Source organism: Electrona antarctica (genome assembly GCF_951216825.1).
Source record: "Electrona antarctica genome assembly, chromosome: 20".
NCBI lineage: Eukaryota > Metazoa > Chordata > Actinopteri > Myctophiformes > Myctophidae > Electrona > Electrona antarctica.
This window is the reverse complement of record NC_136801.1, coordinates 33,870,920-33,893,808: the sequence shown is the minus strand read 5'-3', so window position 1 is coordinate 33,893,808 and position 22,889 is coordinate 33,870,920. Positions and strand designations below refer to the sequence as shown.

The 22,889-nt window shown below is 40.9% G+C and overlaps 2 protein-coding genes across 2 annotated transcripts in view; both read right to left on the bottom strand.

Moving 5' to 3' along the window:
• The window catches only part of LOC306913283 (complement C3-like), a gene marked incomplete at its 5' end in the record, with an annotated part of 68,001 nt that extends 51,736 nt beyond the window's left edge, over positions 1–16,265 (bottom strand). Inside the window, 6 exons of the mRNA XM_079489874.1 lie at positions 329–458; positions 1,363–1,462; positions 1,932–2,019; positions 6,878–7,040; positions 7,674–7,872; positions 16,192–16,265. Of these exons, the coding sequence (XP_079346000.1) occupies positions 329–458; positions 1,363–1,462; positions 1,932–2,019; positions 6,878–7,040; positions 7,674–7,872; positions 16,192–16,265 (754 nt within the window). The remainder of the gene's footprint in view (positions 1–328; positions 459–1,362; positions 1,463–1,931; positions 2,020–6,877; positions 7,041–7,673; positions 7,873–16,191) is intronic.
• Positions 16,266–21,205: 4,940 nt separating this feature from the next.
• Positions 21,206–22,889, bottom strand: part of cubn (cubilin (intrinsic factor-cobalamin receptor)) — a gene marked incomplete at its 5' end in the record, with an annotated part of 101,698 nt that continues 100,014 nt past the window's right edge. Inside the window, one exon of the mRNA XM_079489535.1 lies at positions 21,206–21,685. Within this exon, the coding sequence (XP_079345661.1) occupies positions 21,578–21,685 (108 nt within the window). The 3' untranslated portion in view covers positions 21,206–21,577. The remainder of the gene's footprint in view (positions 21,686–22,889) is intronic.

The following is a 22,889-nucleotide window of genomic DNA, read 5'->3' as shown; positions in this document are numbered from 1 at the left end:
AAGGGAAAAAGTGAAATCACTGAATAAAAGTGAAATACTTCCTTAACAGGTGTTATCGTCGATGATACTAATTAAGGCTCTGTTCCATTTAGTGTGCAGTGGTTCTCAAACTTTTTTATTTTCAAGGACCCCGGAAACTCCGAGAGTGTACAAATGGAACCAAATGGACCCGTACACAACCCTCCCTACAGGGCAATTTGGAACCCACTCAAGGACACAGAGCCTTCATTACTGTCATCGGTAACACCTGTGAGGGAAGTAGGGAAGGCGCCCAAGTTCTTTCCAAAATGGCTTGTGTCTGTGCATATATATAGTACACTCTTCTTACCACTCTGAGTCAGCACAGTGACAGAGATGTAGATGGAGGCCTGATTCTCCGCCGCATCATAGATGTCAAAGTCCGGTGTCCCTGTGATGTGTCTCCTTTCCAAGGTGGCCCTGGCCACTCCCCTTTGCACCTGAAAACACCAACCACAGAGGATTAGTTGTTCTTTGTATTACACCGGGGCGGTCTTCAGTGTTTGTCGGGCCAAGCTGGGACCCCATAGCTGAGAGGGAGAGACAGCGCAGGGACCCCATAGCTGAGAGGGAGAGACAGCACAGGGACCCCATAGCTGAGAGGGAGAGACAGCGCAGGGACCTCATAGCTGAGAGGGAGAGACAGCGCAGGGACCCCATAGCTGAGAGGGAGAGACAGCGCAGGGACCCCATAGCTGAGAGGGAGAGACAACGCAGGGACCCCATAGCTGAGAGGGAGAGACAGCGCAGGGACCCCCACCACTGCATGTTGTACAGATTTGTGTTGCAGATTAAACATTTTCATCCATTTCATAGAGAGCTTTATAGACTTGTTTGACAGCACTATGAGTGTAAATTAATGTTTTGTTTGTGTGTTTGTTTGTTTGTACATCCTTTCTATTAAAGGTTTCATATGACATTAATTTTTCTTTTAGGTTTTATGACCTCAATTACACCAAAAAAACTGAACTTTGAACATTCAGTGGATTTTCTGTGGTCTGGAGTTTTCTCTGGGGTTTGGAAGCCTTTTGAGCTGCAATGAAAACAGGCAAAACAGTGAAAACAGTGACATCTGCTGGCAAATACCATTGACATGTATGGGATTTGCAGGCTGTGACATCACAAACAGCAGGGAAGTCAGAGCTCTTGTTTGAGCCAGAAAACCCGAGACCACAGAAACTCTACTGAATGTTAAAAGTTCAGGTTCTTTGGGTGCAATTGAGCTCAGAAAACCTAAAAATAATACTGGAACAACATATTTTCAAATGGGGGTTGGCGGCCAAATACATATTAAACTGAACGACCATTATACAATGACAATTTGACTGTAGTTGATATACGAACCGGTATGAACTGCACTGGTAGGAAGCCCTGCTTTACATCTCCTTGAATGAACCCAAAGACCACGTAGGCGTTGCCATACACCGGTTCACCATACATATACCTACAAAGTACAGGTACAAGTACACCGGTTCACCATACATATACCTACAAAGTACAGGCACAAGTACACCGGTTCACCATACATATACCAACAAAGTACAGGCACAAGTACACCGGTTCACCATACATATACCAACAAAGTACAGGCACAAGTACACCGGTTCACCATACATATACCTACAAAGTACAGGCACAAGTACACCGGTTCACCATACATATAGCCTACCTACAAAGTACAGGCACAAGTACACCGGTTCACCATACATATACCTACAAGTATACGAAGTACAGGTACAAAACCACAAAATGAATAGGGAGCAGACCACTAAAAACAATCGAACATGGTGGAGAAACAATGAATGGCGTAATTGTATTGTTAATGCCCACCCTATGTCCGATGGGCAGTGCATATTCGTTCGGACAGTATAAATTAGGGCAAATTAGTCTTGAAACCATAGAGAACAACATACTTAGCTTGGATCTCCACTTCAAATGTTTCCTTGTCCACGTAGAAGAACTGTTCCTCTGGTTTTAGTTTCACCTCAAATGTAGGCAACACTGTCGGCAGACATGTAGGGGGTGAAACTCATTCAGTATAGATTCATGGTCTACATTTTAAATAAATCCTTTTTTTTCCTTTTAGCTCACCGTATTTACGGACTTCAAATGGAGCAGTGAAGCTCTCCTGTGGATTTCCGGCAAACTTGGCCACTACATTCCAGGTCCCAAGACTACACACACGCAGACGTACACGCACGCAACGAACGTACGCACGCACGCACGCACGCACGCACGCACGCACGCACGCACGCACGCACGCACACACAAACACACAAATTATGTAACATAATATTATTTATTTTTGTTTGACACCATTGTACGCTGTCTCAGCAATGTAAGCTATAGCACCAAAAGCTCAATGATTATTATTGTAATTATTATTTATGTATTATGTATGTGGCTGCTGTCTACGTATTCCAACTTATATATTTTTTTCCTTCCCAACATTCAACTTTGTCATACTACGGTACAGTGTCACACACGTTGTGAGCTTGTAGATCTGCTAGTTTTAATATTCATGAAACATTTTAAAGCGCAAGTGGTTATAGCACCACCAGGACGCACGCACGCACGCATGCACGCACGCACACGCACACGCACACGCACACGCACACGCACACGCACACGCACACACACACACACACACACACACAGGCATGCAAACCCACCTGGTAATATCAGATATCTGATAACTCCCAGAATAGATGCCCTTTTCAAGGGAAAATGTGCCAACTGAAAACGTCATACCGCCTGGGTTCTGAGAAGAAACAACGGTGAACAGCAATCAACAAAAAATCAACAAGAAACTGACTTGTGAATAATAATTGCGAATTCCAATGAGCCATTTACTATGTAACCCAGCAGAACATGTCTGTGTGTGTCACGCTGTGACACCACCCGCCCGCCACCAGAGGGCGCAGCTGTATCACACAAAAACACACACGCACGCACAAGCGCACACACACAGTAGTTTATTAAAGGACCAAGCAGTTCTGAAAGAACTTGGTCCTTTTTTTAAATTGCTATTTCTTTTCTTCCGCCAAAATTGCAGTTCTGGCTGAACTGTGCAGTCGGTGTTCGCGAAATTTGGAGATATGGTAGAGGGCCATGCCAAACGGTGAGGATGCGAAGCCCACAACCATTGGCCAAAGGGTGGCGCTATATTGAAAATGCAAACTTTGACCAGGCATAGCTCATGAACCGTTTGACCGTCGGCAATGAAACCTCGACACACATATGCGTCTCCTCATGCCGAACAAGTTCCGTGCTGTTACTTTTGACCTCTGACCTCTAGATCACCCGCCATTTTGAATTATATGAAAATCAATTAAAATGCATCTCCTCCCAGGATCTTTGATCAAAATGCACGAAAACTTCTACACGTGAACTTTGGACCTATACGGACATGGGAAAGTATAGTAACCTTATAGTAAGGTTTTATGAGCCAATGAAAATTGCCGGAATTTGAATTTATTTTCTTCCGCCAAAAATAGCAGTTTTGGCTGAACCGTGCAGTCGGTTTTCGCGAAATTTGGAGATATGGTAGAGGGCCATGCCAAACGGTGAGGATGCGAAGCCCACAACCATTGGCCAAAGGGTGGCGCTATATTGAAAATGCAAACTTTGACCACGCATAGCTCATGAACCGTTTGACCGTCGGCAATGAAACCTCGACACACATATGCGTCTCCTCATGCCGAACCCACCTTTATCATTAGTTCTCCTTGTGCAACTTGCTACAAAAACACTGAATGATTTTGCTTGTTAGCTCGGTAGGTACTAGGTAGAGCTCTTGCCTTTGCAACACAAGGTCATGGGTTCAAATCTGGGCACCGCCAACTCTGTGTATGAGTCTTCAAGAACCCGTACCCGCCCCCCACTATAAAAAAAACCGACCCTGTCACAATTCCATGGTCTTTTTCTCAAGTTTAGTCTTCCATGTTTCTTGTGCATATTATTCTTATTGCCTTCCTGCTTGGTCCGGCCTTATCGCTGCTTGCAGCGATCCTTTTCTAGTTCTAATTGTTCTTATTGCAATTTACGAGCTGCGTTCGCTTCCCGCGTTTGCGCGTCTTACTTGTAGTAATAATAAAAAAAAATAAAGCATTTAAACTTTGTTTTAACACATGGACCTTCGACCTTATTGGTGCACAGCAGGCCTTTGTAAATTGTGTATGAGTTATTTGTCCCACTTTGAAATGGTGACAGTTATGTAACGACCATCCAATGCAACTATAGCAGTAGAGTGGAAGCTCAGACTTCAGACCTGAGTGGCTAAACAAAGCCTGATGACGGCCATTTTTGGTGAAGAGATTTGGGACCCTTGTAAAGATCAGCTATTTTTAAATGTTTAAAAATAGTAAAACAAATCACACTTGTGTGAAGCGAGGGTCGCTCACATCATCATACGTCATTACATTCTGTGCTCAGCCAATCAGAGCATCACATTCCGTCCTACGCACTTATTTTATGTTTTGTATGTTTTCTGAGTAAAATTGCACCCAAAAAACCCTGAACTTTTAACATTCAGTAGATTTTCTGTGGTCTGGGGTTTTCTGGCTCAAACAAGTGCTCTGATTTGCCTGTGGACTGTGACGCAAGAGTCCACAAATCCTATATATGACATAACAATTTGCCAGCAGATGTGTCACTGTTGAGGGATTTCATTGCATTTTCATTGCAGCTCAAAATGCTTCAGAGCACACAGAGAAAACCCGAGACCACAGAAAATCCACTGAATGTTCAAAGTTCAGGTTGTGTTGGGTCATAAAACCCAGAGTAATCTAGTAAAAGAGTGGCACACTAGCGTTGACTCCCCGTTGTCTCTAGGATTTAAATGGTTAAAGTGGGTGCATTATTGTCTCCACCAGGCCGGAGGCATGGGGAGAGAATATGTTTTGCACTCCGTCCGTGTGTGTGTGTGTGTCCGTCCGTCCGTCTGTTACCAGCTAATCTCCGGCACTGTTAAGGAGGCCACAACCTGACGTGCCCTGGTGGAGACCTGTGGTGGAGACACTTTATCTAGTTACAGCATGGTTCCCCAATCCCCAATAGGCGACCCACAGACCCACTTTAAATCAAGTGCTGCTGCACTTTCTGGACCATCATTATTTACTTTGGCAATACATTAGAGTGCTATTTGTTGACGTATGCCACACACCTTAATTTCGACAGTAACGGACGTAGCTCCCTTCTGAATGGGATCCATGCCTGGGGTCACAGCAAACATCCTGTAATTCACTGAAACACGTGCACACACACACACACACACACACACACACACACACACACACACACACACACACACACACACACACACACACACACACACACACACACACACACACACACACACACACACACACACACACACACACACACACACACACACATTGGATTTCTCTTAGCATAAACACACCAGCTTATCTGATAATTTAAAAAAAGATAACAAATAAATAAATAAAATAGTTTAGCTTGTGTGCATATACTGTACCTTTGCATGAATTTTTTTTTGCACATTTAAAACTAGACTAAAAATTGACAGAGGGGACTCTGTAACATTTTTGTCTCGTTTTAAATTTGTTGTTGACATTTCTCAACATAATTAGTCATAGTTTACTGCATATTAGTTCTTATTTAGTTTTCTATTTGGTTTTTGTCAGTGAAGAAAAGTTATTTGACGCAAATTTGGTATTAACTCTGGCCAGTGCCATCTCCAGGCACAAATCAGCAGGGGGGAATACTTTTTTTTCGAAAGAAAGGGGGCACATAATTTGTCACGCCTCCCTACACTCGCGCCTATTAAAGGACCACTTCACCACTTTTCAAGCTATCTTCATATACTAGTCATCACTAATAATCATGATAAAATGGCTACCATTTTTTTATTTTTTTTTTACCATCATTTGATTTTGAATTTTTAGTGGGCAATATTGCAATGAAAATGCAATTTAGAAGATCCAAATGAACTAAGAGAAATGCTTTTTAACCTTCAGATATTGAACGCATTTAAGTGAAAATATAATGCAATAGCATTTACATTTCATCTCCAGGTGTGCTCATTCTATGACAGAATGAAAAAGCAAAAGCAATTTACATTGCATTTGCATTTTCAAATTGGCGTGTTGTACGACTTGAAAATAAAAATGCAATGCGATTTGCTTTTGCTTTTTCATTCGGTCATAGAATGAGCACACTTGGAGATGAAGCAAAAGCAAATCACATTGCATTTTCATTTTCAAATAGTACACACGCCAATTTGAAAATGCAAATGCAATGTAAATTGCTTTTGCTTTTTCATTCTGTCATAGAATGAGCACACCTGGAGATGAAATGTAAATGCTATTGCATTATATATTCACTTAAATGCGTTCATTATCTGAAGGTTAAAAAGCATTTCTCTTATTTCATTTGAATCTTCTAAATTGCATTTTCATTTTAATATTGACCACTAATTTGCTGAAACACAAATTGAAACACAAATGATATTTTATTTATAATTTGAATTGTGTCATAGAATGAGCACGTCTGTAGATTAAATGTAAATGCTATTGCATTTTAGATTTATTTTTGGGGGGGTCACGTCCCCTGCCAACGTCACATTGGTCCCACCCAAATTAGTTGGGGGGTCCCCTGCAACGTCACATGTCCCCCCCTGGCTCCAAAGTTATCTTAGGAGTAATACTTTTGAAATCTTGCGTTCATAAACGCGATATATTTTGAAGGATGTATTTGGTCCACCCCCGTGTAAATCCCAAAAATGGTTTGGCCCGTTCTGCCTTTCTGCCGTTCGCCCGGCTCAGTTTGGAAGTTGTTACACCGCCATCAGTGACCCATTGTTCTTTGTACTTTGTACCTCTACTGTTGGGGGTGTAGATGGTCTTATCTGTTTGGATGAATATGTAACCGGATTGGAAGGAGACCAAGACCGTTTTCTCCAGCGTGCGTCCAGGGAACTGGGCTTGCACGGTCACATACTGCGTGATGTTCGGATCCGTGTTGAAATCCTCGGCTGGGATCTGAAAGTAAATTTTCTTTCTTTTAGACCAGTGGTTTTCAATCATTAGCCTAATCACATCAAGGTCCATTATGCATTCAACATTTGCGCCACGGACCGCCATTTGATGACATTTAGCCTCTCAGACCCAAAACTAAAGAATATGATGTCGTTGGATAAGATTTTATCCATAATTCCATGGTGTAACATTCTCTAATTTTGTAGACATCTTGTTAAATTAAGTAATGCAGATGTTTAATTTAACAATAATTAACAATAATTAAACTCTTGAGAGCATACAATGGAATTTGGTTTCATTGTACGGAATGTACGCTCTCAAGAGTTAAAGATCTATATGGGTCCATTTGGTACCAACTCTCCATCATTTAGCTGCGGGGACCACCTGGAACCTCCTCAAGGGTGGTCCCCGGACCACTGTTTTAGACCAGTCAGTTTGATGGTTCTCAAACATTTGAGGACCACCCAAACATTTGAGGACCACCCAAAAATGTATTTCGCATGACTATACAGTTAAGTCATTTTGAGTGGATGCACACAAAGACCGCCGTGAATTTAGCATCACATTCTTTCAAGTAACTAGCAAGTAACTGTGATGTGAATTTGTCTATGGTATACGGGTCCTATGGTACCATACCGTGATTTCTGCCAGATGCTGGTACTTGTTTTGCTTTGTTAGGACAAATTCTGTTTTCTTCAGCTCTTTGGTTTTGGTTGGATGGTTCAACACCTTGATGGTGACCGGCAGGTCATTTGAACCTTCATAGTCCTGGATCTCCACGAAGATGCTCTCTGCCGTTCCCACGCGCAGCTTGTTAGGAGCAGCCAACACGTGTCTGAGAAGGGTCAAGAAAGAAAGAAAACAAGATGCAATCATTACATGCCACATGTGACCAGATTTGACTGAGAGCCTGCCATTGCACAATGTCAATTTGAAGCTATGATTCCCTGCTTTCATATGACATGTAAAAAGGAAAATTCAAAAAAAATCCAATGGCAGTCCCTCAGTCAAATTTGGATACATACTGTATATATATATATATACACACACACACAACTGTGGTTCTCAAATCTGCACCAGCGTGTGTGAACGTGGGTGGGCCGGTGGAAAAAAAAGTCCCATATTGATATGCGCACACACGCACGCACGCACGCAACGTATTTGCAGTTATATTTGCAAATACGGTTGGGTAATTGCATTGAAACATTTCTGGTTTCACACAGGATTTTTTGTGAAACACAACAGAGGAATCAAACATAGGCGACACATCTTTGGCAATAATGTTAACAATTCTGTCATGCCTGGCTATGTACAGTCCTTTGTAAATAGGAAGGGGTGTTCCCCCACAAAATTTGGTATTTTGGTTACGTCGTCGTCTAAATCCCTAAAACACCTGTTATATTATGCATAGGTGTGGTTTGGGCGTTACAATAATGAAACCAATCAGGGGTCCACGTTCCATTGCCTTTAAAGGACCACTTCACCACTTTTCAACATATCTTCATATAATAGGTCCTCACTAATAATCTACTCGGTCTGTGTCTCATAGGAGGGCTGTGGGCAGTTCAGAAACCGTCTTCCAGTGACATCATCGATGTTTCACACATTTCTACAAAATAGCTGAAATAACGTCACATATTCTCTACTTTTGCGCAACAAGTATACCGTCATGCAACAAAGTATTAAAATGAAGCCGTTTATTTATTAATAAAATAAATAATTATGGATAAGGGGTCAGTCAGGACAGACTTTTTTTTGGACATTTAAAGCCTACTTTTTTGCTAATATTTTCTAATAGTTGCTACAGAACCTAGGATAGCAAGTCATTTTGGGCATAAACAAGAAGCTGAAGGGTACATTTAGGTACATAATATAAATCATAATAATATTGCTTTACATTAAGACCATTTTCAAAAGCATACTTTTTTCTTTTCTTTTTTACCTTTTGGGAAAAAACTAGCTGTGTTTAGGTGCCCTAGTGTATCCCAGTGGTTTTCAACCAGTGGTCTGGGGACCACCAGTGGTCTTTGAGGGGGTTCCAGGTGGTCCCCAGCTAAATGATGGAGTTGCTAACCAAATGGACCCTTATAGATCTTTAACTCTTGAGAGCGTAACTGGAAGAGATAATTATCTCTGGGAAAATCAGTATATGCACCTAATGGATATATATATCTGCCACTAAAGCTATTATGGAATTATTACCTTATATATAGAGTGAATAGGTAAATATAGGAGAAAATGATATTATGGTAAACACACAGGCCCGCTCCAGCGTCATCCTCTCAGCACATGCACACACATACACAAACAGAGGAACACAGACAGGTTCCCTCACAGGTCAAAGTCACCTCGACTGGACCGGACTGAGCAAACAATGGGACCGGATGGTTCACACACACACACACACACACACACACACACAAGCTGACTTAATAAAACACGTACACAACACTCACTCATGACAGAGGATGACCGGGAGAGGATGACCGGGAGAAGATGACCACACGATGGATCAGACCATCTGAGGAGAACTTGTGATTGGCCGAGTGGCGGCACTAAGAGACTATAATACTATGGAGGTTGTTGGTGAACTTCACTCATTGTCACTGTAGGATGATGGGTCCAGAGCTGATAATTCATTATGAGCTCTGCGGTAATCAATGTTGGTAACATCTGTCTCTGTTCGTTATAGTATGATTGTATAGGATTCATATATTATGATTTGGCTCAAGCACCATTGTAACTAGAAATAGGACATAAAACGAATTGACATAATCTTGACTTCTCCTGTGTATTATTCTGCCTGGTATGAGTACATTTTGGGAATAATCATCAAACGAACGCGTGTTGATTCCATGTTGTTTTGTCTATACCTCGTTAAGGGTGAGAAACGGACTGGGATCTCCAGCAGATGGTGACCCTGACACGTGATTATTTCCACTTTGGACCGGGCAGAACACAAAAGGATCTAAGAGGGTTGAACGTCTTGCGGAGACAACCTGCCAGGTCAACACACGGTGTCCTTTTTCCTGTGAGACTCAATAGAGGTAAGCAGTTCTCTATTGTAATAAAAACTGCTAATTGATTTATTCCAAATTGAATTGAGTCTCACAAAGGAAAAATCAACTCCGTTTTGCCAAAAAACATAGAACTGTAAAACCAGAAACCGGGGAGGCTGGTATAAGTGTAAAAAAAAAAAAAAAAACAGAAACCGGGGAGGCTGGTATAAGTGTAAAAGTAAAAAACCAGAAACCGGGGAGGCTGGTATAAGTGTAAAAGTAAAAAACCAGAAACCGGGGAGGCTGGTATAAGTGTAAAAGTAAAAAACCAGAAACCGGGGAGGCTGGTATAAGTGTAAAAGTAAAAAACCAGAAACCGGGGAGGCTGGTATAAGTGTAAAAATAAAAAACCAGAAACCGGGGAGGCTGGTAGAAGTGAAACTGGACATTTTGTCTTAGAACTGTGTAAAAGTAGCTCAGAAACCAGAAACCGGGGAGGCTGGTAGAAGTGAAACTGGACATTTTGTCTTAGAACTGTGTAAAAGTAAGTGTAAAAAAATTAGCATAAAATCCCAACAATGCAATATGTACTGCGGAAGTTCATGTGAGGCATTGTTGGGATTTGGTGTTTTGAGGTATTGGTGATGATTTTGTTTGTTTGTTTGTGTAGTTTGTGTTGTTAGGGGTATTTTTACCTGCTGCTGGTCAAAATAGGTTGGGGAACTGTTTTTATGGTTTTGCCAGACCTCAGGTGGATGGCCTAAAAAGGGAGACGAGAGTCTTGCCTTTTGTAGCTACTAACAGAAAAAGGGGGGTTGATCCTCGCTTTATGGGCGCTGTATTTTTAGAAAAGACGTGACATGAGTGAATGGTCTGTCTGTGACAGCTGATTTGAGTCTTGAGTGTGATATTGTGTGGTCTGCCTGTGTGTGTGTATGTGTGAGAGGCAGACAGTGTGAAAGAAAAAGAAAAAAAAGAAAAAAGAGAGAGGAAGAGAGAGTGTGAGAAAGAGTGGTGTGATTTACACTTTTCACCTTGGCACTCAGTTTTGGTGTGTTGGAATTATAAAATACTCTATTATAGATATTTTTCTGTGTCACATGTGGAGTTAAAGTAATCTTTGATGAAATAGTAGCCTAGATAGTTAAGTCTATTAACTACATTATATAAATTTTATATACTGTGGGGCTAAAGTAATCTTGATGAAAAAGTAACTAAAAAATACCTCATGTGATCGGTTGAGTATCTAGATTAGGTGTTTTATTTTATTTTTCCTCTTTTATCTGTCTCTTTTACCTTTTGTGTTAATATGGGTTCCTCAAACTCACGAAAGAAGGATCTACAGGGTCCTGCTAAAATGATGTATGAGAAGTTTGGGGTTAAATCGATTCAATTTTTGCCTAAGTGGCACAAAGATTTAGGATTTCCGTTCCTATAGCAGATTGCATGGACACTATCACCAGGGATTTAATAAATGAAATGTAACATGGTAAAGTAGTGTTACTAGTAATAATTTAGTAAAAACAGTAGTAAAAGTATGGTTAAGTATTTGTATGCTTAGCTGCTGCACTTGAAGTGCAGTTCAGAGGTGTGTGTATACAGTATGTGTTGGGAGTATTTCCCATTTCCAGTAATTGTACTAGTTACTCAGATACACATAAGTCAGGGTAGTACTCCTCCTTCATTTCAATTGGTTAAGCTAAAAAAAATCACATGGAGTGTGTGTACATGGTTTGAATATTCCCCATTTCGGCTTCCTAAGTAAACAGCATAACAGGGGCCGTGCATTTAAAAAAAAAATGCACGGCTCTCCCTCTCTGTGTCTGTGTCTGTCTTAATGTCTGTAATACTGTCTGTCTGTCTATCGTTCTGTCTGTCTGTCTGTCTGTCTGTCCCTCCCTCCCTCTCTACCCCTCAGCTCCCACTCACTCTCGCTCTCTGTCTCTCTCTGTGTCTGGTGCTGTGGGGCAAAGGCCAAACTGCGCTCCGGCACATAGTGAGATGGGGTAGAATGGTTATATTGTTTTAATAACATTTGGTGCCCAAGTTGCACCTGTAAAAAATGAGGCATTCTGCAGTATGAGTATTGTGCTCTGAATACTTAGAGGTCAATGCTGATACTCGGATACTTGTACTCAAGTACATTTTTCAAATCTGTACTTCTGCTTGTAAAAAAAAAATTGGTTTAAGGTTAATAAGGTAGTATTTTTAGGCTCAAAGGAGTATGTTTGCTTATAATAAAGCAGCGGTATTGGTATTTGATTAACTATAGGAATAACTAATTTACAGATAATGTGTTTATATTATCTGTAAAAGAGGGATTCGAAGTGAGGTATATTTTTTAAATATTTAAGTGCATTGTGCAATAAAAATAAATAAATAGAATACTTTGTTTTCTTTTTGAGATATCTTTCTCTCTCTACCTGTCTCTACGTAACCTCCCTCCATATAAATGTGAAATGCATGCGCTAGAGAACTCTGTCTCTCTGCGTCTCCTCCCTCCATTTTACAACTGTGTAAATGCGTACGTAGAACGCTGGGTCTCTCTCTCTCTCTATCTCTCTCTCCTTGGCTTCTCTCTAAGTACTCTCCCTCCATATAAATGTGTAAATGCGTGCGGTGAGAACGTCTGTCTCTCTAAGTACCCTCCCTCCATATAAATGTGTAAATACGTACTGTAAGAACGGTCAGGAGAAGTACAAATATTAATATTTTTTATTATTGAATTGTCAATAATTATTGTTTCATTTCATTCACCAGTATTTGTTGTTCTTTTCTGTTTTATCTCACAGATACGGAATGACTATTGATAAAATAGTGTATTGCCTCATTCTGATCAGCTGATGGTCTAACATTGGTCTTATAAATCTTAAATAGTTAGGTAGTGATGTTACAAAGTTCAGTGCTCTCCAAACAGATTTCCTTAACAGCACTCACATAAAACTAAGAGGAACAAATCTCAAAAGGACAGATAAAACACTAGGCCTGCCCTTTGATTAGGTTGAAAAAGGTTACGGGTAACCGGCACAAAGTCTATAGATCTATGACAAAATATAATTAATGATCTTGTTTCAGGTGTATAATGATCTTGTTTCAGGTGGAGAAGACACTAAAAGAGGGTCTAACAAAGACGTTCTAAAGGATATATATTTAGAATAAGTGTAAAGAAAAATAGCAGATCTACAAGCTCTCATACGGCCGGAATGTTTATATATACTGTAGGCTAATTAACCATGTACTGTATAGATAAAAGAAAAAGGATCTCCATCTTCCCCAGTATATAGATTATTTTAACTGAATTATCCCATCTTTGGACAATCTACATTTCATTTCATTATGAGTCATTATCCCACCTCATCATATTTTTATTATTTTGGTATAGGGACACCTTCCACTACATTTTATTATTTTGTTTTCATCACCATGAGTTTGGCTTGACTAGGCATATATCCTCCCCTGAATAGACTTGATTCTATATTGGGCCTTTATGGTACTAATTTGACTCACCCGGAAGCTGCTACGATCGGCGCAGGAGCGCGACAAAGATAACATCATCAAGTACCCCGTCCCCCTCTCCAAGCTCTGCTTGGTATAAGAACTGTGTTAGGTGCATCTCCGACGTTTTCTCCCGTTTGCGACAGAGATCAAGTGTATCTGTCAATGAGAACGTATAGGCTATATTGTCACCTGTGGGTCACCTGTTATGTCACCCATCCTGGGGGGCGGGGCGAAGATTCGGCTCTGACAACGAGCAAAGAAGAACAATCGCAGTGTCTGCTCTGATGAGCTACTAAGAACTTTGCCATTGGCACTTTCGACGGCGCAGGAGCGCTACAACGGTGCTGGGTTTCATGGGAACCCCGGACACATCATCTTCTTCATCATCATCATCATCATCATCGAGAAAGAAAAGTCATTCTGTCTCTCTCCCACAGTACCATCTAAATAATGAGTGATTGTTTGCCTAGTCAAAGTCAAAGTCAAAAAGACTGTTTTTTTTAGGTGTTGACAAATTGGGAACCATACAACCCATATTACATCAATCATGCAACACGCTATTTCATGAAGTTACTTTTTAATGATGTTACATTGAAATGTTAAATGTTTATTTCTGTATTAATTGATGTGGTTATTAAGAAAATCAATAGTAGAAATGCAGCATTACCATGCCAAGGTCATAGTCCAAAGCTGTGTGGATATAAGAGATAAGGATTTGGGTGCGGGTAGTAATGTTCATGGGGGCTCAAAGTTCACTGCAGGGGAAAGCCCGGGGTAATCAATAAATCTGGCTAGTCTAAAGCTAAACTAAAAAGTTGAATAATAGAAACCATAACATGTTGTATGTTGTATCTCAAAGAGGGTGTTTACAATGCCTTTGATGGCCGGTAAAGTCCCTTTACAGTTTGAAAAGAAAAAGTACAGTACAGAGACATTTTCCAATGTTGGTGAAATTTTTTGGTCCATCTCTGAGATTTACAGAGATGGAAAGAGGGATTGGAAGAGATAATTATCTCTGGGAAAATCAGTATATGCACCTAATGGATATATATATCTGCCACTAAAGCTATTATGGAATTATTACCTTATATATAGAGTGAATAGGTAAATATAGGAGAAAATGATATTATGGTAAACACACAGGCCCGCTCCAGCGTCATCCTCTCAGCACATGCACACACATACACAAACAGAGGAACACAGACAGGTTCCCTCACAGGTCAAAGTCACCTCGACTGGACCGGACTGAGCAAACAATGGGACCGGATGGTTCACACACACACACACACACACACACACACACAAGCTGACTTAATAAAACACGTACACAACACTCACTCATGACAGAGGATGACCGGGATAGGATGACCGGGAGAAGATGACCACACGATGGATCAGACCATCTGAGGAGAACTTGTGATTGGCCGAGTGGCGGCACTAAGAGACTATAATACTATGGAGGTTGTTGGTGAACTTCACTCATTGTCACTGTAGGATGATGGGTCCAGAGCTGATAATTCATTATGAGCTCTGCGGTAATCAATGTTGGTAACATCTGTCTCTGTTCGTTATAGTATGATTGTATAGGATTCATATATTATGATTTGGCTCAAGCACCATTGTAACTAGAAATAGGACATAAAACGAATTGACATAATCTTGACTTCTCCTGTGTATTATTCTGCCTGGTATGAGTACATTTTGGGAATAATCATCAAACGAACGCGTGTTGATTCCATGTTGTTTTGTCTATACCTCGTTAAGGGTGAGAAACGGACTGGGATCTCCAGCATAACATGAAACCAAATGGACCATTAGGGTTCATTTTACGCCCTCAAGAGTTACATTATTATATATATTTTTTTTTGTGGCTTTCGCCTTTATTTTATATTTGTATGGAGGGACAGACAGTAGGCTGACAGGAAATGGGGAGAGAGATGGAGGGGGAAGACATGCAGTAAAGGCTGTCGGGATCGGGAGTCGAGTCCGCGGCACACTGCCAGACTGGATTACCAGCCAAGGTGCCTGGACCGCTGAGCCACGGCCCAGGCCAAGAGTTTCATTATTGTTAAACATCTGCATTAAGTCTACACAATTAGAGATCGTAGAAGAATTGTTATTTGATCAATGTTGGCCTGTTATCTCTCATAATGGTACCAGCATCAATACAGCATGGAATTATGTGGACAAAATCTTATCCAACGATAACAAAATATTCTTTAGTATTGGGTCTGAGAGGCTAAATCTCATCAAATCGGTGGTCCTCCGTGACTCCAATGCTGAATAAATAATTGGCCTCGATATGAAAAAGGTTTTAAACCACTGATGTATCCCTGTAATTTATCCAAAGGCACTTCGCATGAATAAAATCACACCCGTGTGAACTGAGTGGTGCAACTCCCCCCCCCCCCCCCCCTCTCTCTCTCTCTCTGTCTCTCATTAGCAGGCAGCAGTGCAGCACTATCTCTCTCTCTCTGTTTCTGGCACAACTTTTGGTAGTCATTTTTGGTAGTCATTGGTACTCGTGCTCATAGTGACATAGTTAGGTGAACACATAGGTAGGTGAACACATAGGTAGGTGAACACATAGGTAGGTGAACACGGACATTGCTGTTCGTTGGAGTGGTTGCAGCACTCAAAAACACTATCATACTCACAGAGGAATGTGAGGAGCTCCATTGGCCAGTGACGTCAGAGAGGCCAACGCCAGAGAGGCCAGCCACAGTAGCATGATGTCTGTCGCCGGATCTGTGGTCGTCTGCCCTGCACAGTGTTGTCTCTAAAACAGCTTGACAGATACCTGTCAGGGTTATAATAGTTGACTAAAAACGAATGAAACAACGAAAACTAGAATTGAGCAAATATCGTCGTTATATGACTGAAAAAAACAAAAACTAAAAACCACACTTTACGCGAAAACATGATGACTAAGCTAACTGAAACTGCATACAAAGCTAACAAATAAGCGTCAACTAAAATCATGGAAAGAAATAGGGGTAGGGAAAATAGCCGTTGTGAGCTTGTCGATAAAGCAATTTTAGAATGTTTTCTGAATCCATATTACAATAAAAGACTAACACTTAAAACTAATGGAGAAAACAATTCTAAAACTAAGCCTTTTCACTAAATTAAAACTAAACAATAATGTAAAAAAAAATAAAAAAAGATAAATCATACCTGCTATCCCACAAGCACTGATCGTGTGGTCAGCTAGCTGCCCCTGCAGTGTCGTCCCTAGCTCCCTCAGATAGCTCGCCTTTATGGTCCAAAACCACAACCACTTCCCAGCACTGTCAATGTGGTCATGTCCCGCAAACACCCCCCCCCTGACCCAGGCACCCACTGCTGGGGTTCAAAGTTGACTTGGTTTCTCGTAAAGCCACAGCTGATGTAACTATGAATACAAACAAACAGTTATATGCATCCCCCCCTATCCCCCCACCTCTTCTTTGTTTCTGATGCAATGAAGCTGAGGACAGCGCCGAAATATGGCTGCAGCTGTGTAGTTCTAATTGTTGTCTCTATCCCCCGTTACTGCAATGAATGTCACTGAAACAAATTCCAATCAACTCTGTTGACATGGCAATAAAGTATTGAATCTTCAAACACGAATGAAGGTCCGTTCACAGCGAGCACTATAACTACTGTATAAAAAAACATTAGTTTTAAGAACATTACAAAGTATAGGTGAACGATATATTTGTGTAGTTATCGTTATAATGCTCAGTGTGCACGTCACAGCCCGTAAACAGAGTAGGCCTATATGTCTGTACTGTCACAGCACTTGAATCAAAGGTTAAACATTAAACATGGTTAAAAAAAAAGCATTAAAGAATCTTTCATGCGCTTGTTAATGCACAAACTAGGCATATTTATTTGCTCCTAAATGCACCTTATGTAGCTATTTGGACAGCATGTGTTTGCTCAGCAACCCAGAATATAGAGCACATCAGCAGATCGATGCGGTTTCCAGTCAGCAAACATAGCCTTTAATCTAGCAGAAATATCTTATTTGTCCAATCATTAAACGCAACCCTTGTTAGATGCCGTGTGGTGATTTGTACAGCAGAATAGAGACCTTTTATCAGCTATGGCTTTCCATAATATTTCAACACAAATGTTGTGTCAAACCATGTGACTCCCATTGGAAATGCATTGGGGCAAGCTGTGTCACACCCTTTGTATACAACAAGCATACAGCAATCTGTTGCGACCGTGTGAGTGAGGCCTTACAAGTAAAAGTCTGGAATTCAAAGTTTAATTGAGTATTAAAGAACAAAAGTAGTGTTTATCAAAAATGTACTTAAAAAGTACCAAAAGTAGAAAGCATCCCTTTTCACAAGTTTTCAAATGTATAAATTGTATACAAATCTTTTGAAAATAGCTGATCTACAAGCTCACAATGTGATACATTGCAAGCTTGTCGATCGGTTTCTAGTCCACTTGCCAGAATGTGAACCCGGACATGTTGAGTACAACAATGTCAAAGTTGACTTGGTTTCTCGTAAAGCCACAGCTTTCTACTGGCTGATGTAACTATAAATACAAACAAACAGTTATATGCATCCCCAACAGTTATATACAAATCTTTTGAAAATAGCTGATCTACAAGCTCACAATGTGATACATTGCAAGCTTGTCGATCGGTTTCTAGTCCACTTGCCAGAATGTGAACCCGGACATGTTGAGTACAACAATGTTTTATGTTAAAAATGTTGAGTATGGGTCCCCAGCATGTAGAAACTGCCGGATGCTAATTTGCATTATGTTGAGCAATTTCATGATGCTGAATCCATTCCAAGCATTAGTTTTGCACAAAAAACACTCCTTGGGCTAAAACGGCCATAGCCGTCATCACAAATGTAGTCACCTGGAATGTTTTAGTGTTAGTCTATTTTTAGTCGACTAAATTATCATAAGATCTTAGTCGACTAAAGCTACAGTTAATTTAGTCGAACAAAATGTATTTTGGCGGGCCTTGATGACGACTGTTTTTTTTCACTTGCTGAAAATAGACGATCTACACAATGCGTTGCAGTGCTGCGACGCGTTATGAGCTTGTAGATCGTCTATTTTCAGCATGCAACTAATTGTAAAATGACTTATACTGGAGCTCTTGTCCACTATAGTCCCTTCCTAACATTTTAGTCTAGTTTGTATTTGTCGACGAAATTCTGTATATTTAGTCTTAGTTGGAATTGGTAATTAGTTTTAAGCTTAAGTTTTTATTTAGTTTCCATTTAGTTTGTCAGTGGAAAAAGGTAGTCGACCAACATTTCTTGTCTTAGTATTAGTCGACGAAATCAACACTGGTGGCACCCTATAGCAACATGTTAACAATAGGCCTATCTCACAGCATTTCCCCGCCCCCTTTCCACACCCCCTTTTGGAGCTAATGGTGTTATTTTTTCTGCGGTCCATAGACTTCCATGTTAAAAGAGGTATTTTCACAAGCCACAAACTACCGTTTTGTAAAGGTAAGGTTTATTCTACTTATTTGAGTTGTTATACCATTGTGTTTTCTTCATATTATTATCGGTCTTTGACATTTTAACATTAGGAAATGTACTTAGATTCTCCAGAGAAAAAAAGTGTAAATGCCTAATGTTAAATGACACCACTAGCTATCGGAAGGGGGCGTGGAAAGGGGGCTGTGAGATAGGCCTATACCAATACTCAAAGACCAGCTGAAATGTGAAATGGGGTTTTATTTTTGGGGTTTTTAGAGCAGTGGTCCTAAACCTTTTCATGTCAAGGACCCCCCAGTTTGATATGCATTAAGCTATGGACCCCCATTTAATAGAATTTCTATCTCAGTGCTTCAGTATCTCCGAGACCCCAATGTATTGTAAAATCAAAGTTAATTTAACTCTGAGTGTTCAAATGGAACCAAATGGAGGGTCCATTGGTACACTCTCTGAGTTACATACCCATAAGGGTCCATTTGGATCCTAACTTTCATTTAGCTGGGGACACCCTGGAACTCTCTCAAGGACCCCCACTTTGGGAACCACTGTTTTAGAGCATATTGTGTGGACATACTGTACAGACACCAGACACTTTATTTTATTAGACTCACTCACTCACCTCTCCAACTACACGTATAACACACTTTTATGAGCCAATCATAAATGTATAGACATTTGGTCGGTGCTGTAGAGCACCGAGTAGTCCATATATGGAGATATAGGGGTGATCAGGTCCAGAGCCCGGGCAGAGGGCTTTTGTGGCGGTTCTGGTCAACCGTGGGTCCGACTCAAAACCGACTCAAAACCGGGCACACTCCCTGTGGGGGTGTGGAACGCGTTTGTCCAATTTGAAGTCGGTGGGGCGAACGGTTCCCGAGTTACGTGGATTACACATCTACGTATGACGTACGTACAGTCAGCGCACGTACAGAGACTTGATACATTTATAGATAGATGGCAAGATGGCCACGGTCTGCATAAGGTTAATATATTAAAACTAAGATTTTTTGTAATACAAGTTGCAATATGTTTAAATATGCAAATTAGGCATTATATGCGCTAATTTGCATACATTTCGGGACGATAAATCTGAAGATCGGATAAAGCCAAAATTATTGTTTTATTTTGGTGACATATTAGAGACAAATAAGGGGATTTTAGATATCTCTAATTATCACTCCACAAATCAGAAAATAGTGTCAACAGGCATAAAAAACCCAATTTTCGGCATGTTTTTAGGTATAAAATGTGATGTAAATCAGGCTGTGAATGATATATCAACAAACCCCTCTGTAAATTCCTGCAGAATATAGGTATGAATAAGACTGGAAAGTTTGGTGTATGTGAGAGATTCTTTGTCCCAGGTATGAGGAAAACTCATTTTGAGAAAACAGCCTTTAAAGATTTGTATTGTAAAATACCAAAACGTTCTATTTGAAGCCACTATTTTGAGACAAAAAATCTCATCCAAACCTTGGCAACAACATATAATGCCATATATCATTGGAAAGGTCTGGACCTCAAGCTGACTGTCGTTTGATCCAAATATGGTCACTTCCTTTGTACCAACAACCAATCATAAAAATAGAGAAGGTGGATTTTCACCCAGCAAAACGATTGGCTAAAATTAACTACTAAAATAAACATCTAAATCTGTATTTTGAATGTTTATGTTGCTTTAGTTTGAAAGAAAACATGTTTAGGAAGCAAAAAAGCAAAAAATAAATAACTTGAAAAATCATGATTTCACCTGCCATGTCTCGCCTTAAATGCACCGTTTAGCATTCACAAGGTCAAATCAATTATGATGGTTTGGGAGAGTTCAGAGATTCACTTCAAAAAACATGATTGCTTTATTCCATCGTCACAAATTCCACTGAGTACACATTTGATGTTATGTAGAAAACACATCTACAAAGAAAAATTCTGATTCTCAAACAAACAACATTGGTTGAAGATTTCCCATTTACATCGATTCATCTGAAAAACACATGTGTAAACATCTGTGTGTGTGTGTGTGTGTGTGTGTGTGTGTGTGTGTGTGTGTGTGTGTGTGTGTGTGTAAGAGGCTTCCAACAACTTGGGATGCCAAAAAAGCAGCCAAACGGCTTGCGAAATTCTGTGCAATCTCTTCCACTATCGGTAGCCGCCAAATAAGGCGAAGACGCTGTTACTTGTACCCCTGAAGGGTGTGTGGGTATTTGTCCGGGATTTGCTGATTGCACTCTGTACAGCACCTTGTAAATATTTGTGTCCTTGTATTGTATCTCTTATGTGGACATAAATAAATGATTAAAATGTGTGTGCGCGTGTGTGCCTGCGTGTGTGCGTGCATGCGTGCGTGCGTGCGTGCGTATATTTACTTTTTACACACAATATGTACAAAGTGTATTGAAATTTGAATTGCTCGTTTTTCCAGGTCAATTTCTGTACGATCACAAACACACCTCTGTTGCATAAGGTTCCTTTTTTTCCCCTGAGTCACATTATGTAGCGTTCTCTCTGTGTGTGTGTGTGTGTGTGTGTGTGTGTGTGTGTGTGTGTGCGCGTGTGTGCGCACGTCGTCGTGCTCCTCTCAGCTGCTCCAGGTGAGTCTGAAGCCGGAGGGCAGAACTGCGTACTGAGCCTGGAACACGATGAACACGTGGTGGGAGGAGGACGTGAACGGAGCGATGTTGGTCTCCTGTCAAACACGCACACGCACGCATGAGCACACACACACACACACACACACACACACACACACACACACACACACACACACACACACACACACACACACACACACACACACACACACACACACACACACACACACACACACACACACACACACACACACACACACACACACACACACACACACACACGAGCACACACACACACGCATGAGCACACACACACACACACACACACACACACACAAAGTCTTACTTTACTCAATTACAATTTTCACCCCGTCAGACTCTGTACATAAAGCTACAGTATGGTGATTTCCGTCGGGTGGCCGGAAGTGCCGTTCAGGCCGAATTAGTGCTTGGCATCGGAGATAGAGACAGAATTAACCCTTCGCTATACCCCACCCCAAAAGCGATTGTCCAATGCCAATCCAAATAGTTTAGCGACCGTTGATATGCTTGGCAATCTTTTGCAACCTCATACAGTAGCTGTCAATGTCATTTTGCATGGCTGTGATGTTGAACACATACAGTTGGAGGCCATCGATATTGTCCTTTTCTTTTTGCTGAGGTTTGCGTGATCTGCGCAAAAGGACAGTTAACCCATTTTGGGCGGGAACCCCTTTTGGTGTTTTAAACATTATGTTATAATTTAGCTATTGAAAAATAGCAGATCTACAAGCTCATAGCGCGCCACCGAGTGGCGCGCTACGAGCTTGTAGGTCTGCTATTTTTGAAAAATCGTGAAAATGTAGAAGGATTTTTTCAGGATTTAGAAGGATTTTTAAAAGTTTTGAGGTCAGGCCTAAATGGGTCAAATGATAAGAGACAATATCGGTGGCACCCAACTGTACACAGCTTAACGTCGGGAAAGTTACACCACCGAGCCACCCAGGGGATGACCGTAGTCTTACCCATTACATGAAAACTCCTGTCGGATGGCCGTTAAAGTTGATTGAGTTGGATGCTGTTTCTCCCTCTAAACATTTCCTTCATTGAAATAATGTCATGCACATTTGTCCAGTGCATAGCCTACTGCAGGCCTTGTTGACTAGATTTAGAAGACATTTTGCTACTGAAATGATCGATTATTTATATGGAGAAATCTCGTAATTTAACATGCATCTCGTTGGGTGAGGACAGCTTGCCAAGTCTCTTCTCTTAGTAACCGGTGCCAATGTGCCTAAGGACGGGTTGGGGAGGGACTTG